Source organism: Canis lupus, chromosome 2 (assembly GCF_003254725.2).
Source record: "Canis lupus dingo isolate Sandy chromosome 2, ASM325472v2, whole genome shotgun sequence".
In the NCBI taxonomy this organism is placed as follows: domain Eukaryota; kingdom Metazoa; phylum Chordata; class Mammalia; order Carnivora; family Canidae; genus Canis; species Canis lupus.
In genome coordinates, this window is record NC_064244.1 from 4218074 (window position 1) to 4236910 (window position 18837).

The 18837-nt window shown below is 36.1% G+C and overlaps 1 protein-coding gene across 1 annotated transcript in view; it reads right to left on the bottom strand.

Moving 5' to 3' along the window:
- Positions 1-18837, bottom strand: part of CCDC7 (coiled-coil domain containing 7) — a 364544-nt gene that overhangs the window by 280939 nt on the left and 64768 nt on the right. The window contains exon 11 of the mRNA XM_049096618.1: positions 6627-6692. Within this exon, the coding sequence (XP_048952575.1) occupies positions 6627-6692 (66 nt within the window). The remainder of the gene's footprint in view (positions 1-6626; positions 6693-18837) is intronic.

The window sequence follows — 18837 nt, forward strand, 5'->3', positions numbered from 1 at the left end:
TTTAAAAATTTTAAAAATTTATTTATACAGGAGAGATACAAAGAGAGAGGCAGAGACACAGGCAGAGGAAGAAGTAGGCTCCCCATTGGGAGCCTGTTGTGAGACTCGATCCCAGGACCTGAGACCACTTCCTGAGCCAAAGGCAGACACTCAACTGCTGAGCCACTCAGGTATCCCTAGCTTGCCAAGTTTCTACGAAAAATATCCTGCTAGCCTTATGGGTTTTCCCATGTAAGTTAGGGATTTCTTTTGTCCTGCTGCTTTTAAGATTTTTCTTTTCTTTATCACTACATTTTGTAAATATAATTACAATGTGTCTTGGTATCAGCCTGCTTCTGTTGATTTTGATACAAAATCTCTATGCATCCTGAATCTGGGTGATTGTTTTCTTCCCTAGATTGGGCAGTTTTCAGTGATGATTTCTTCAAATAAATTTTCTACTGCCTTTCCTCTCTCTTCTTCTGGAACTCCTATAATTAGAATGTTATAACATTTGATGGAGTTACTGAGTCCCCTAAGTCTATTCTCACTTTGCATAATTCTTTCTCTCTTTTGTTCAGCATCATTGCTATTATTTTGTCTTCTGAGTCACTTATTCCTCTGCTTCTTCCAGCCTACTGTTTATTGCATCAAGCATCTTTCTAACCTCACTTATTACACTTTTCATCTCTGATTAATACTTTTCTCTCTGTGGTAAGGGTCTCACTGATGTGTTCCTTTTCTCAAACCCAGTGAGTATCCTAATGATCACTGCTTTAAACTCTTCATCAGGCATGTTACCTATATCTACTTCATTTAGATCTCTGGCCACAACCTTATGTTCTTCTTTAATTTGGAATAAATTTCTCTGTATTATTTTTTCTAAGACTCTGTCTCCTGTGTGTTAGAAAATGCAGTTATGTTTCCCTCTCCTGAAAGTAATGGCCATATGAGGAAGAGGTCATGTAGTGCCCAGGGCCTAGAGCTTCAGGGAGTGCCTACAGTATGTGTCGCAGATGCTCTGCTGTTATGTTCTGGCTACTTTACCCTTTAGGTCAGTCATCACAGAAGCTTTCTTTGCTTACTGTTGGCAGTTTTGGCCCCCAGCCTGAATGTGGTGAGTTTTAATGAGGCATACTCTGATCTGCTTGTGAAAGGAGACCTGTCACCACCTCAGCTGGAACTAAGGTCCTGCAAATCTCACTGGTTGGGAGATATAGTGTCAACAGGGCTTTGTGCTGATCTTCTAGGGGAGGAGCCAACTGCACTGTGACTGAGGTAAGCATGACTGAGAAGGGCAGGTCCACAGGAGTATAAGGGAGTAAGGCTTAGTGTAAGCAATTAGGCTACCAGTGTCCACATTGCACTACTTCCTGTAGGTGGCTCTGTATTTATGCTGAAGGATGGGGCAGGGAACTAGCAACCAGCTCTTTGTTCCCAGAGGGTATCTCAGTGAATGCTGCCTCCCAGAGACATGTTCTGAGAAAAGCAAATAATCCTCACTGTGTGCCCCAGACACTCTTCAGATCACTGTTTCCATGCTGTATGTCCCCAAGATGTCTGTCTGCCTTCCCTCCAAGTGCAGCACACTGCCCTCTAGGCTCTATCCCAGCCAAGCTTGCTGACCTTTAAAACTGCAGGTTTTAAGCTGTGCTGGCTGCAAGAACTCACGAAATTCAGCCTCTTTTGTTTTCCAACCCAGTGACTTTGGGAAGACATTATCCTTTGCATTCCACAGAATGCAGTTCTCAGTGACCACAGCTCCTTCCCCTCTGCCACAGCCAGGCTCTGTTTCTCCCTCAAAGCACATCTCTGCACTTCCTATCTTCTTTCATTTGGCTTCTTCCTTTTGTTGTGTAACTTGTCAGTCTTCAGATTAATTTCGGGGGATTTAGGATAATGTGATAGCTATCTAGTTGTATTCATGAGATGTGGTCTAAGGTCCTCCTATTCTAGCATCTCCCCATCTCCTCTCTTGCTTTTAAAATTTTTTCCTTGTCAACACTTTTTGCCATTTTGATTACCATGTGTCTTGGTGTGGACCTTCTTGGGTTGATTTTGTTGGGGGATCTCTGTGCCTCCTGGCTCTGAATATTTGTTTCCTTCCCCAGATCAGGGAAGTTTTCAGCTATTATTTCTTCAAATAAATTTGTCTGTTCTTCCTCTGGGATCCTTATACTGTGAATATTATTATGCTTGATGGAGTCGCTGAGTTCCTTAAGTCTATTCTCATTTTGCATATTTTTTTCTCTAACTTGCTCAGCTTGATTAGTTTCTATTATTTTGTATTCTGGGTCATTAATTTATTCCTCTGATTCCTCTAGCCTGCTATTTATTCCATCATCTGTATTTTTAACTTCAATTATCATGTTTTTTTCCTCTGCTTGATTCTTTTCTTTAATCTCTTTCTTAAGTCTCACTGATGTCTTATACTCTTTTCTCAAGTCCAGTGAGGATCATTCTAATCATTACTCTAATTTCCCTATGAGATATAATACTCATATCTGTTTTGCTTAGGTCTCTTCATATGGTTTTGTCCTATTCTTTAATTTGAGATATATTCCTGTCTCATTTTGCCTAACCCCCTCTGTTTCTGTGTCTTAGGAAAGTCAACTGCATCTCCTACTCTTAAAAATGGACTTATGAAGAAGAGATACTGTACTGCCTGCAGTGCAGTGTCCCTGTCCCAAGAAACTGATGCTCAGGGGGTATCTCTTATGTGTTGCATGTGCTCTGCTGTTGTGTAGTAGGCACTTTTTCCTTCACTCCAGTCATCTGCAGAGATTATCTGCCTATTGTTGACAGTATTTGGTTCCCGGATGTGGTGTAGCACATTTTACAAGGTGCATTCCAGTCTACTTGTAAAATGAGACCTGCCCACTGCTACTGGGACCTGTAGTGCATGGGTACAGCACACAATTTTTTTTAATTTAAATTCAATTTGCCAACATATAGTAGAACATCCAGTGCTTATCCCATGCCCTCTTTAGTGCCCAACATCCAGTCACCCTATTCCCCCACCCATCTCCCCTTCTGCAACCCTTCGTTTGTTTCCCAGTTAGGAATCTCTTATGGTTTGTCTTCCTCTCTAATTTTTCCCCCCTCAGTTTCACCTCCTTTCCCTTATAGTCCCTTTCACTATTTCTTATATTCTGCATGAGAGTGAAACCATATGATGATTGTCCTTCTCTGATTGGCTTATTTCACTCAGCATAATACCCTCCAGTTCCATCCACAGTGAAGCAAATGGTAAGTATTTATCCTTTCTGATGGCTCCATTGTGTATATTTATATATAACACATCTTCTTTATTCATTCCTCTGTTGAAGGACAACATAGCTTCTTCCAGAGTTTGGCTATTGTGGACATCCTGCTATGAACATTGGTGTGCAGATGCCCTTTGGATCACTACATTTGTATCTTTGGGTAAATATTCAGTAGTGTAATTGCAGGGTCATAGGGTAGCTCTATTTTTAACTTCTTGAGGAACCTCCACACTATTTTCCAGAGTAGCTACATTCCCACCAACAGTGCAAGAGGGTTGCCCTTTCTCCACATCTTCTCTGACATTTGTGGTTTCCTGTCTTGTTATTTTTAGCCATTCTCACTGGCGTAAGGTTGTACTTCATTATGGTTTTGATTTGTATTTCCCTGATGGCAAGTTATGTGGAGCATTTTTTTCATGTGATTGTTGGTCATGTATAGGTCTTCTTTGGAGAAAGTCTGTTCATGTCTTCTGCCCATTTCATAACTGGATTATTTCTTGGGTGATGAGTTTGAGAAGTTCTTTATAGATCTTGGATACTAGCCCTTTATCTGATATGTCATTTGTGAATATCTTCTCCCATTCTGTAGGTTGTCTTTTAGTTTTGCGGACTCTTTCCTTTGCTGTGCAGAAGCTTTTTATCTTGATGAAGTCCCAATAATTCATTTTTGCTTTCGTTTCCCTTGCCTTCATAGATGTGTCTTGCAAAAAAACGCTGTGGCCAAGTTCAAAAAAGTTGTTGCCTGTGTTCTCCTCTAGGATTTTGATGGATTCTTTTCTTACATTTAGATCATTCAACTATTTTGAGTTTATCTCTTACGCCATATTCTTACTATTGGTAAGAATTCTTCTTCATTCTTCTGCATGTGGATGTCCAATTTTCTCAACACCATTTATTGAAGAGACTGTCCTTTTTCCAGTGGATATTCTTTCCTGCTTTGTCAAAGATTCATTGTCCATAGAGTTGAGGGTCCATTTCTGGGTTCTCTATTCTGTTCCATTAACATATGTGTCAGTTTTTGTGCCAGTACTACACTGTCTTGATGATCACAGCTTTGTAATACAGCTTGAAGTCAGGCATTGTGATGCCCCCAGCTTTGGTTTTCTTTTTCAGCATTCCTCTGGCTTTTCAGGGTCTTTTCTGATTCCATACAAATCTTAAGATTATTTTTTCCAACTCTGTGAAGAAAGTCCATGGTATTTTGATAGGGATGGCGTTGAATGTGTAAATTGCCCTGGGTAGCACAAACGTTTTCACAATATTTATTCCTCCAATCCATAAGCACAGAATGTTTTTCCATCTCGCTGCATCTTCCTCGATTGGTTTCAGAAGTGTTTTGTAGTTTTTAGATAGTAGATCCTTTACCTCTTTGGTTGAGTTTATTCCTGAGTATCTTACGTTTTGGGCTGCAATTGTAAATGGGATTGATTCCTTGTTCTTTAGTCTCATTGTTAGTGTATAGAAATGCCACTGATTTCTGGGCATTGATTTTGTATCCTGCCACATTGCTGAATTGCTGAGTTCTAGCAATTTTGGGGTGGAGTCTTTGGCTTTTCTGTATACAGTGTCATGTCATCTGCGAAGAGGGACCGTTTGATTTCTTTTTTGCCAATTTGAATGTCTTTTATTTCTTTTTGTTGTCTGATTGCTGACGGTGGGACTTCTAGTACTATGTTGAACAATAGTGGTGAGAATGGACATCCCTGTCTTGTTCCTGATCTTGGGGGAAAAGTTTTCAGTTTTTTCCCCATTAGAATGATATTCATTATGGGCTTTTCATAAATGGCTTTTATGATATTGAGGAATGTTCCCTCTATCCCTACACTTTGAAGAGTTTTAATCAAGAATGGATGCTGTATTTTGTCAAATGCTTTCTCTGCATCTATTGAGAGAATCATATGGTTCTTGTCTTTTTTTTTTTTTAATTGATGTGATCACAGTGTCTGTTTTATGAATGTTGAACCACCCTTGCATCCCAGGGATAAAGGGCACAAAATTTTCACAAGGTTACACTTGAGCTTCCATAAAGCCTGCCACCACTGCCAGGACCAAGAGGACCAAAATAAGTAGGTGAAGAGCGGAGGTATTTGTGAAGTCTGCATGAGTCTTCTGGAGAAAGGGACCTACAGCCCTGGAACTGAGGCAACTGTAACTGGGAAGTTTGGATCTGCTGAGGGGTGAGAGGGTGGAGCTTAGTGTAAGCAAGTTAGGTAGTAAATTCTGGTTCCTACAGGTGGCTCCATGTTTTTGCTGGAAGGTGGGGAAGGGAGATGACACCCTCCACCTCCTTTGTCCCTGGAGGGGTTTCCTTTTGATTCTCACCACTCTGAGTTCTGAGATGAGTAAATAACTCTCCCTCCCATATACTCCATGAATTTTTCAAACTGCCACTTCTATTCTGTATCTCCACGGGTTGTTTATTGTGCTGTCTCATTAAGGACAAGACTCAGCTTCCTAAAACACTCTGGGCGTTCTCAGAGCCAGCTTGCTAGTTTTTTAAATTCCAGGCTTTAAGTCCTGCTACTTGTAAGAACTCACAAAATTTGGAGCCTCTTGCTTCCAAAGCCTAATGTTATGGGGATTCATCTTCTACGTGTGGGATCCACAGTGTAACAGTCTGTTTCTCTTCCCTCAGTCTCTTTACCCACAGTGTCCCTGCCTCCTGCAAGCAAATTTAGCTCCCTGCCATGTCCTCACCCTTTCTACCCTCTTTGAGGTGGTCTCTTCTCTACCTTTAATTGTGGCATTTGTTCTTCCAGCCTTCAGGTTTTTATTCCAGGTTATTTATGCTGATATGAGTGCTATTCAGCTATAGCTGCAAAAGGAGATGTGTGTACGATCCTCCTATTCTGCCATTTTCCCAGCCTCTTTCATTGCTTTTCTTATATCTACTTTGTCCTCAGCCACATTTTGGAATTATATCTTTAATAAATTTTTGTATTATCTTGCATTTTTCCAAAGGCAAGTTAGTATGCAAATAATTACTCTTTTGTGTACCCACTTATGAAAATGTTTCTAACTTTTTCCATTTCCATTTAATCATTTAACAAGAATTTGATAAAGAGCAGTAAAAAACAACATCCTAGTTTAATTGAGTTGGAATACTTGCATTGTTTTACATATAAGAGTGTATCAGTTTGAAATATATTTATTTTATTTGATGATGAAAGCTTAATTTTCTATTTTATTGTTTTGAAGAAGAATGAATAGTAAGTTTTATTAATATATTCCTAGTACATAAAATGAATATACTTTAAATCTGGCAAAATAGTATAATATACAGACCTATTAGTTTTCAAGGTTAAATTTATTCATTTAAAAGTTACTTACAGGTATTTCCTTCACTTGGTAACAATTTTAAAAGAACATAATGTCATTTACCTGTAAAGCCTGGTTCAGTTGTTCCTGAAGGACTTTGTTCTCAATTTCCAGAGCATGTGCTACTTTCTACAATGTAATATAAGGGGGAAAATGCATTAATTTCAGTATTTGTTTCTATAAATTCATTGTTACAATTATTATCTTTCTAAAGTCCACAGATCACCAAGATGATGACTGGAGCACACACAGTGACTTGCACATTTCTCAGGCATAATGGTGGATAATTTCTGCAGCTGTAGCTTCCTATTGATTTTGCACAGGAAAACTGACTTTGAAGCTGGTAAATCATTACTACAATAAATTAAATACTTCATTTTTCCTTTTCTCAAGGCCTGAAATATTTAAGTATAAACATTTCAAATTTTATGAAAAAAAGCAACTCTACTCTTAACAGAAAATAATATAGTTCTGACTTTTTAAGAATGAATGGATTCTGCTATACGTGAAATGTCTCAACAATTCGCCATCAGATGAGTGACAGTTTGAGGAATCATATCATATCTAAAATCCCCAGCTCTGTTTCTGGTATAGCAAAGCAAGTTCCTATTGGACAGACCCTGCCACACATAAAAACTACAAACCCTGAACAAAATACAAATATCAACACTGGAAAGCAACCAAGAATAAGTAGATTCTTGAGAGAAGGTGATTCTTGGAAGAAGAAAGGAGTTCCATGTAAGATTCTTGTCTCCTGGCTTCTCGCCTAGCAAATTGGATAAGATAGCAGAAAGAGACCATTTGAAGATACATCAGTAGAAAATACCTATCTAGGGATGCCTGAGTGGCTCAGTGGTTGAACATCTGCCTTTGACTCAGGGCGTGATCCTGGAGTCCCTGGATCAAGTCCCACATCAGGCTCCCTGCGTGGAGCCTGCTTCTCCCTCTGCCTGTGTCTCTGCCTGTCTCTGTGTCTCTCATGAATAAATAAAATCTTAAAAAAAAAAAAAGAAAATACCTATCTAAAGACAAGAAAAGAATGATTTTAGAAATGAGGAGGGACTGAGGAATATTTGCGATACTATCATATATCTAACATGTAATCACATTCCCATAAGGAAAAGAGAGAAAGAAAGTGATAGAAAAAGTAGTTGAAAAAATAGCTGAAAATTTCTCAAAATTGGTGAAATCCTCATACTCAAGATGTTCAGCAAACCCTAAACTGATTATATATATCAACTTATATAATATATATGTATATATATTATGATATAATCAGGCCCACACACACATCAGAGTGAAATGTTGAAAACCAAGTTAAAAAAAAGGAAAATCTTAAAAGTAGACAAAGAGAATGCCAAATTACACAGATAGAAATGATTTCAATGATTACTTCTCATCAGAAAAATATGAACTCAAAGCGAAAATGGAAAACCATCTTCAAAGTGTATATGTTTCTCTTCTGAAAGTATTATTTAAGAAATAGAAGTTTTAAATCTATATTTTTTATTCTCTTTGAAATTTGAGAGGACACAGCATCCATAAAAACAGAAATTGATAATAATGAGGACAAAAGCAAATCTTTTAGTTACTGTTCAAGAGATCTCTATATAGGACTATGATGTGCTAAGGAAAGTCACATTCATAAACAGGCACAGAAATATAATAAGTCATCTATTGGAACTAAGTAACTTCAAATAGGAAGACCAAGTTGAGTAGTCCAAGGAGGCATCCTCAGTAAGACAGACCTAAAGGGACACACAGAAAATAACTACAAAAAAAACATTAGAATTCAGAGAGCTCTGGTGGATGCAATTATAGCCATAAACTAAGATCTCTTGGGATAATTTTTTAAAAAACATGATTTTGAACTTAAAATGTTGAAAGACAAGACACTATTGAGCTTCCTGGGAAGATGGCAGAGTAGGATTCTGAACTCACCTCACCCCACAGGTATAACTAGATAATGCATCAGTACAAATAACCCAGAAAAAAAGACCCAAAGACTGGCAGAACAAACTCCACAACTAAACGTGGAGAAAAGGATACATTGAAGAGAGTAGGAAGGGTGGAGATGCTGTAGGGACCTAAATGGATAGTGGGCTATCCATGGGATAAAGAGGTCTGTGGGTACAGAGAGGGCTGAGAAACAATATCACAATGGAGACCCTGAACAGGAAAGATGAATCCCCCATAGCACTTGGCTTTGAATATCAGAGAAGCCGGATTTCACAAGTTCTTACAACCAGCAGGACTTAAACCCTAGAACTTTCAAGAATCAGTGGCTCCACTCTGGGAAAATCTGGAGGGCATTAGGAAGCTAAGTCCCCAGCCTTAAAGAGAAAGCACAACAAACTGCCAAGAAGATACAGCTTAAAAGCAGCAGTTTCAAAAATACCTAGAGCATACAGGAGGGAAAGTTAGTTAGTAACCTCAGACTTCACTGAGAAACTTCTCCAGGGAAAATTTGCTGGTAGGTGCCATTTCCTTCCCTATCCCACAGCATAATCACATAGCCACAAGTGGGAACCAGCCAGGCACTGGCATTCACTACCTAACCTCCCTACACTGTTTGCCCTCCTCCATCCAGTGGAGGCTGCCTCAGTCCTAAAACTGGGGGTCTCCTCCCTAGAAAACCAGCACAAACCATGCCAACGTTATGTCTACTGACTTCCTGCAGAGGACAAGGGCATATTGTTAAATTGCACATCTCTGTAGGAAGATGACAGCTACAGCCCTTGTTAAAAGTTTGCCCACCCATTACTTTCAAGAGTAAGAGATGGAACTGACTATCCTAACACAGAGAAACAGTTAGGCAAAGCGAGGACATTGAGGAATATGTCCTAGATTAAAGATCGGGATAAAATCACCACAAGAGACCTAAGTGAAACAGATGTGTTATGTTTAATAGAGGACTTAAAGCAATGATTATAATGATACTCCGTGGGCTTGAGAAAAGAGTATAAGACATCAGTGAGAGGGGATCCCTGGGTGGCGCAGCGGTTTGGCGCCTGCCTTTGGCTCAGGGCGTGATCCTGGAGACCCAAGATCGAATCCCACATCAGGCTCCCAGTGCATGGAGCCTGCTTCTCCCTCTGCCTATGTCTCTGCTTCTCTCTCTCTCTCTGTGACTATCATAAATAAATTAAAAAAAAACTTAAAAAAAAAAAAGACATCAGTGAGACCCATAACAAAGAAAATAAGAAAACAATAAGAGAACAAGAATATGATAACTAAAATTAAAAATACACATGATAGAATAAATAGCAGGCTAGAGGAATCAGAGGAACAAATCAATGACCTGGGAGACAGAATAATGGAAACCAATAAAGCAAAGTAAGTGAGAGAAAAAAATATGCAAAATAAGAACAGACTTAAGAAACTTAGTGACTTCATCAAGCATAATATTTACAGTACAGAGATCTCAGAAGGAGACAAAAATGGGGCAGAAAATTTGTTTGAAGAAATAATAGCTGAAAACATCCCTAATCTGGTAAAGAATTAGATATCCAGATCCAGAGGCACAGATATCCCCCAACAAAATCAACCCGAGGAGGTCCACACTAAGACACATGCTAATCAAAAGGTAGTGATAAAGAGAAATTTTTTTTTAAGCAAGAGAAAAGACTGTTACATAGAAGGGAAATCCTATAAGGCTGTCATCTGGTTTTTTAACAAATTCATTCTATGAGGCAAGCATTACCCTGATACCAAAACCAGATAAAGACATCACAAAAAAGAGAACTATCACCCAATATCTCTGATGAACACAAAAGCAAAACTCAACAAAATACTAGCAAACCAAATCCAATAGTTTGTTAGAAACATCATTCACCACAATCAAGTGGGATTTATTCCTGCAGTGCAGTTGATGCAATATTTGCTTAATGCATGACATCAATAAGAGATATGATAAAAACCATATGATCATTTCAATAAATGCAGAAAAAGCATTTGACAAAGTATAACATCCTTGTGATTTAAAAAAAAAACCTCAACAAAGCAGTTTAATGGGAACATGCCTCAATATAATTATATAATTAAGGCCTTATATGAAAAACCTACAGCCAACATCATACTGAACAATGAATAACTGAGAGCTTTTTCCCTAAGGTCAAGAACAAGATAAGAATATCCACTCTCATCACTTTTATTCAACATTGTACTAGAAATCCTAGCTAAAGCAATCAGATAACAAAAAGAAATAAAAGGCATCAAAATTGGTAAAGAAGAATAAATTTTCACTATTTGCAGATGACATACAGAAAATTCAAAAAACCCCACAAAAAATACTAGAACTAATAACTGAATTTAGTAAAATTGTAGGATACAAAATGTACAAAATTCTGTAGAATTTCTATACACTAATAATGAAGCAGTAGAAAGAGAAATTGAGAAAATCCCATTCACAATTACACCAAAAACATAAGATACCTAGGAATAAATTTAACCAAAGAGGTGAAAGACCTGTACTCTGAAGAGTAGAAAACATTGATGAAAGACATTGACGATGACTCACAGAAATGGAAAGACATTCCATGTTTATAGATTGGAAAAATAAATATTGTGAACATGTCTATACTACCCAAAGTATTCTACAGACTTAGGGCAATCCCTATCAAAATACCAATAGTATTTATCACAGAACTGGAACAACCCTAAAATCTGTATGGAACCACAAAAGACCTCAAAAGGCAAAACAATCTTGAAATTGAAGAGCAAAGCTGGAGGTATCACAATCCCAGACTTCAAATTCTATTACAAAGCCATAGTAATCAAAACAGTATGGTATTGGCACAAAAATAGACACGCAGCTCAGTGGAACAGAATGGAAAACACAGAAATAGGCCCCATGCTTACACAATCAATTATTCTTTGACAAAGGAGGAAACAATATGCAATAGGAAAGATATTCTCTCCAACAAATGGTGTTGGAAAAACTGGCAGCAACATGCAAAAGAATGAAATTAGACCACTTTCTCACAGCATACACAAAAATAAACTCAAAATGGATTAAAGCCCTAAATGTAGGACCTGAGACCATAAAAATCCTAAAGAGATCACAGGCTTTAATTTCTCTGACATTAGCCACAGCAAAATGTTTGTAGATGTATCTCCCGAGGCAAGGGAAATAAAAGCAAATAATAAACTGTCAGGACTACATCAAAAAGTTTCTGCACAGTGAGGGAAATAATTAATAAAACTAAAAGGCAAACTATAGGATAGGAGAAGATATTTGCAAGTGATATATCCAATAAAAGGCTAGTATTCAAAATAAATAGGGACTTCATACAAATCAATACCTAGAAAACAAATAATCCAATTTAAAAATGGGGAGAAAATATGAACAGACATTTCTCCAAAGAAGACATCAAGATGGCCAACAGAAACATGAAAAGATGCTTAACATCACTCATCATCAGGGAAATACAAATCAAAACTACACTGAGATACTACCCTCACACCTCTCAGAATGACCAAAATCAAAAACACAAGAAACAACAGGTATTGGTGAGAATGGGGAGAAAAAGGAACACTGGTACAGTGTTGGTGGGAATGCAATCTACAGCCCCTGTGGAAAACAGTATGGAGATTCCTCATAAAGTTAGAAACAAAACTACCCTAGGACGAGTAACCCCACTACCAGGTATTTACCTGAAAATTTTAAAAACACTAACTCAAAGGGCTCCATGAACCTCTATGTTTATTTCAGCATTATTTATAGAAACTTAATCACTGAAGCATTCAAGTATCCATCAATAGATGAATGAGCATACAAGATACACACACATACACACACACACACACACACACACACACACCCCACAGGAATATTATTCAGCCATAAGAAAAGAACAGAATCTTTCCATTTCCAAAAACATGGATGAAGCTAGAGAGTATAATGCTAAGCATAATAACTCAGAGAATGACAAATACTGTATGATTTCACTTGTATGTAGAATTTAAGAAACAAAACAGATGAACAAAGGTGAAAAGAGAGAGTGAGAGAGAGGCAAACCAAGAAAGAGACTTTTAACTATAGAGAACAAACAGATGGGTATGAATGAGGAGGTGAGTGAGGGCATGGGTGAAATAGGTGATGGGGTTTTAAGGAGTTTACTTATCATGATGAGCATTGAATAATGTATAGAATTGTTGAATCACTATATTGTACACCTGAAATTAATATAAGACTGTATGATAATTATATTAGAATTAAAATAAAAACAATTTTGAAAAGTCAAGAGGAAGTGAACATGAGAAAGACTAATTTTGAGAATATATTTAGAACTACTGTCAAGTAAATAAAATAGTTCAAAGCACAGAACAAATACACAAATAGACACCAAGACGAAAAATACAGAAAATTTAAAAAATAGATCTAGGAATCATAATATTTGAATATTAGTTTCATAAGGGTAAAAGAAAAAAAGAAAGATAAATAATAATGAAATAGGTAGGAAAATAAAACTTAGTTGATTAAATAAAAAAATTAAGATCTGGTAAAATTTCTATACTTCAGTGAAAAATAGAGGTAAGAAGTAAGAAGACTTGTTCCCAAATGGCATCAAACTACTATGCTACCTGAAACCCTCTACCCAAATTTTCCATTAGAGAAAAATCACATTCTGTCATGTTTAACTGTTGAATTGTATGGGTCTCTTTATATAGTAGCTTAGCCTATTTAAGAGAGTTAAATAAAACAAATCTAGATTTGATTGAATTTTAGATAGAGAAAAGTAAAGGAGAGAAAGGGAAAGAAAATATGTACTCCATTTATGGTAGACGACAATGGCCATAAATTCTTTATGGTAGCTCCCCTCAAATGTGGAGTCCATTTCCTCCTCTTTAAAATTAGGCTGGCCTGTGACTTGCTTTGGCCAATAGGAGACTATGCATATGGCAGTATCTGAGGTCTGAGCTTATGAGGCCTCAGTAAGTTTTCCAGCTTTGTTTCTAGCTTTGTTTGCTCTTGCTACTGGGAATCAATCCTTCTGTAAACTATCCAGGGCTGGCCTCCTCGAGGCTTAGAGACTAGAAAGAAGTTCCATCTGTCACAGATGTTCCAGCTGAGACTTCATATACATGAATAAAGCTACCTAAGATCATCCAACCCAAGACAAGCCTTCCAAGAAAGAACACTTAACCAGTCACTAAGAGAAATAATGAATATCTGCTGTTTTAAATCACCAAGTTTTAGAGTACTTTGTTATTTAGGAAAACTTAACTAGTATTCTTAGCAATAGAAAATATGTATTATTTTATGTCAGAACATTTACAAGAATGGAATACCGTGTTGGATTATTTCCATAATTGACCATGAACAATTTCTCCCACTGTATGCCACTCTTCCTTGTGAACATTGGCTACCTTATGACTTCCTTAAAGAATGTGATGGAAAAACTACCAAGACTTTCAACTCCACATCTCTAACAAGTTTTATGGGTTTTGCTCTTGCCAGTCTGGAAAACTCATATAAGGAGCTGAAAAACCAGGGTAAGGACTCTGTTATATAGTTATAGAACAATTCAAGAAAAAAAAAAAAAAAAAAGCTTAGGCCTAAAGTAACTTGCAGGGTTAAAAACATACCTAACAAACCTGTGGATCTGGCTAAGGAAATTACCAGCCCAAATGCTAAAAATACTATTTGGCTTATACTACTGAAATGCAATAAAGTTATTGCAAGAGAAATAAACTAAAGAAAGAATGGTTCAATTTTAAAGCAGAAATTAGAAAACATCAGGAGATTCACGACAGTAACTCCAGCCCACAAAAGAAGTTCTCAAAGTAAGAAATTACTTTAAGGCAAAGATCAAAGTCATAGTACTACACTGAAATGTAGCTTCAGAGTCAAAGTCAGATCAAGAATGTGACTATAAGACTCTCTATTTAGACCTCAGAAAGACTTAAATATACTTTGTGGATCCTCCTAATCATACAAAAGAAGTTGAATAATCTTGAAGGTATTGTCCTGTAGAAGCCTAACATACTGTAAGTAAAAATAAGTCTATCTCAGAAAGAATTATGGACATAGCTTTAAGGTAAAAGAATGAATCACAGTAACATACAGAAAACAATGTTTTAGGAGAAACACCACCATGTTAGACTAAAAAGAACAGAGACATTTCAAAACGAAAAGACAGCTCAAGGTCCCGAATAATAGAGGAGCAGGAAGCAGGCTGAGTGAGCTATTCAGCGGCAAATGTGGGCCATTCTTATGGAAAAGAAATTGATGATTCAGAGAGTAGAATCTATATACCACTGCAAAATAAGAATTACTTAATTTTGGATTAGGAAATCATTCCCAGGGAGCAAAACTAGACCTCAAAGTACATACCCCATACCCCACCCTGAAACTCAGAACTGGTACCGTGTGTCTAGTTGGATTTCAGGACTGCTCTCAATTATGTGCCTTCTGTTTTCCCCCTATTTGAATAATAGAGTCTATTGCAATCATCCTATCCTTTTCTCAATACTATGTGTTAAGTATGTGTTGGAGGGATGGGGTAGGGATAACTTGCCACTTTAGATAACAGATCTCCAGACCAAGAAGAGCTGTGCCAAGACCCCACATTCAGATCTGGTGCCGTATCTAGACTTGGTACAGATGAAAAGATCCTAGACTTTAGATAAAACTAAAATGTAATGAAATTTTAGAAGGAAGGTGTGAGTACATTTTGCCTGTGGAAGAAATATTAACATATGACTAGAGGAAAGATTATCACAGACTATTTCCAAAAATGACATTCTATAATTTGTCCTACTTCATGTATATATTCTACTTCTCTCATCAAGACTGACTATTTTCCTTCTTTTGAGTCTGGGCTAGCCCCTAACCAATAAAATGTCATGGAAATTATGTTCTCAGGCTCCTGAGCTCAGATCATAAGAGGTCTGGCAGCTCCTACTTTTGTTTGACCTCTTAGATTCCAGCTGCCATTGGAAGGATGCTTGGGCTTGACTGCTAAATGATGAGTAATGCCATGAGAAAGATTCAGTCCCTAGCCATTCCACCAACCACCAGACATCTGAGGAAGCCATCTTGAATGTTCCACAGCTGAATGATGCACATCAGTGACCCAGCTGATACAACACAGAACAGAGGAATCATCCCACTGGACCCAGCCAACCCCAAAATCAAAGAGAAATAATTATTGATGTGCTAATCCTCTAAATGTTGGTGCAGCTAGTTATAAAATAATAGAAAGCTGAAACAAAAATCTACATTTGACCACAAAGAAAACCTTTAAAGCTCCCAGATAGTATAGATTTTTTGGTCTTATTTTCTGATGTTAATTCCAGAAAAAGGTAAACCGAAAATGAAAAGGTAAACTAAAAACACGTTTTTGAAACAACAACCAAAAAAAAACTTGTAACACCTATAAAATTCAATATTTGATGAAAAATGTATAGCTTGGATAGTGTTTATTGTTATTAAACAAACACAAAAGTAAATAAATTACATATAACAACTAAGGCAGATCTGAAAAGGAATTAAAAATGAAGAAAAAGAGGGAGAATAAATTAATAAAGATTAAAGTAGAAAACAGTAACAGCAAAAAGTAAAATAGAACCATTAAATAAAACCTAAAATCAGTTAGTTGAAAGCACCAGCAATATATAATCCCCTGACAAACCTGATTGAAAGGAAAGCAACAAAAAATAAAAACTTTTATAAATGAAAAATAAATGGAATAAGAGATATAGAAAAAAGAAAATAAAAGGAATCCTAAGATAGCATAATGTAAAATTCTAACCAATGTCTTTGAAAACCCATTAAAAATGGATGAATCTATATTAAAATATAAATTACCAAAGTAGATGCACCACCAATAATCTCAAAAGGAATTGGAAAAGTGGTAAAAGAACTACCATTAAAAAAAAAGGCTCCTAAATGCTTTTACAGTCAAGTTCTATATAATCTTCAAATTACGTCTCACTTATTTTAAAAAGTCCTTCTTAAATTCTGACTAGAAATGCATTACATTTGTTATATTAATTAGAAAGGATCAATATTTTTATAAAATTAAATCTTCCCATTTGACAATACTAAAATTTAGATTATAAGAAATACTGTTTACAATTCCATCTTAATAAATTCATATAACTTAAAATTAACTAATTTATCACTGAGTTAATTTCAAAACACTCTAACTGTTCTTCCTGACTGCAAAATCCAATCTCTACCCCAAAATTTTATCTTTCATAAAGCTGGCAGAGTAATCTTAATTAAAAATACCAAATGGATCACTCTTAATATTCTTCAATAAATCCCCATTTCTTACTCAAAATACAAATTATTAATGTGATCCATATATGGCCTCTATCAGGCTTACTACTACTCTTCTCCTTAATCCAAAAATCCTATCATATTCAAGCACTTGAATTCCTCTGAATAGCCTCTGTTCCCTCAAGTCTTTGTCTTTATACATCTTATTTCTAAATAGAAATACTTCCCATTTTCTAACACCATATTCTCAGTTACTACATCATAATTCTCCTTTCATATTGTATTTATTTTGGTGGAATTAGTCAGGGACATTATGCCTCAACTATGTGCTAACATACTATAGTTTTGAAATTAATATGTTTTGTCAATTACATCTCAATTTTTTAAAATAAATTCCTTAGAAAACTTAGATTTTAAAAATTCAATATTTTTTATCAAGTCTGCACCTTCTATATTATGATATGTTCAACTATAATTTATTCAAGTACATATAGAATGCAATTATAGTTTATATTTGTATTAAAGACTTCATATCCTTAATACTTAAAAGGTAAGTAGTAAGTAGTTTTAACAAAAAGACTTCTTGGCATTGCACATAGAAAAAACTAAGTGAATTTTCTGTAAATTTTAAAAGTTGATGATCCTTGAAAAGAAACAATAAATGGGGAGTTCACATTTGAATTTATGCTGTTAGTCATTTTAGCCTCACCAAAAAATAGAGAGGATCCCTGGGCTATCCAATCCAACCAGAATGCATCTTATAACTCTTCAAATCTGGTCAAGTTACTTAATATCTCTGAGTTTCCTCTTCTAAAAATGGAATACAGTAGTCTCCCCTCATCCTTGGTTTTGCTTTCTGCAATTTCAGTTACCTATGCTCAACCACAGTCTGAAAGCAGTTGACTAATAGTCAGAAGATGAATAGTAAGTAGCTGAATGCTACAGCAAAATGCCTACCTCACTTTATCTCATTATGTATGCATTTATCATCTCACATCATCATAAGAAGATGGAGGAGTACAGTACAATAAGATTTTCAGAGAAATCACATTCATATAACTTTTATTGCAGTATATTATTATAATTGTTCTTTTATTATTGTTATTCTTAAATAAAAGTAACTTACTGTATTAACTTGTTACTAAATTTATCATAAATATTAAACTTTATCATCGGTATATATATATATATATATATATATATATATATATATATATATATGAAAAAGCACAGAATATACAGGGTTTGGAACTACCCACAGTTTCAGGGATCTCCTGAGGGCCTTGGAATGTATCCCTATGGATAAGGGATACAATAAGTTACTAGAATAGAGTCTGCCCAACACCTTGATTGCATTTAGTGAGCACAGGACATGGCTAAGCCAGCACAGCCTCCTAACACACTCAAACTGTGAGACAATACAAGTTGTTTTAAAAACTGAAAAATTTATGGTAACTTGTTATGCAGAAATTGAAAACTAATACCATAAAGTGGAATATTTTATTTTATATTCAAAATCTCAAGTGTAGTACTTTCATTTTCTTCACTAATTTGTTACCTGACCCTTAAACCACTCAGGTTCACATTTGTGGGATACTTACCCCAGCCACTCACTGAAATGAGTAGTATAATGCTCTGGTGGTTACTTTAAAAAGTAAACTTATAGCAAAAAAAAAAAAAGTATTCCAAAGCCAAGAAGAAATAAAGTTTACTTACCTTTCATTGCATCACATAAAAAAGAGTGGGCTCTATAGTTCACAATTACTGAAACGCTTTTTCTTATTTGATTCTTACACCTCTTCTACCTTTCTGAGATAGAAAAGATACTGTTTTGCCCATTTTAGTGATAGAAAATATAAAGCTCAAGTAAGTTAAAGGGACTTGTCCATAGTCACAGAACTTCGTAAGATCCTGTTATGACTCCCAATATGTTCTTTCCTCCATGATATTTCCTGTTGTTGAGTAAACTATGGTAAGTTTCATAATCTTGACAGTAAACATGTTTGTATTTACCATATTATTTTCTGAAACTTACTGAGAAAA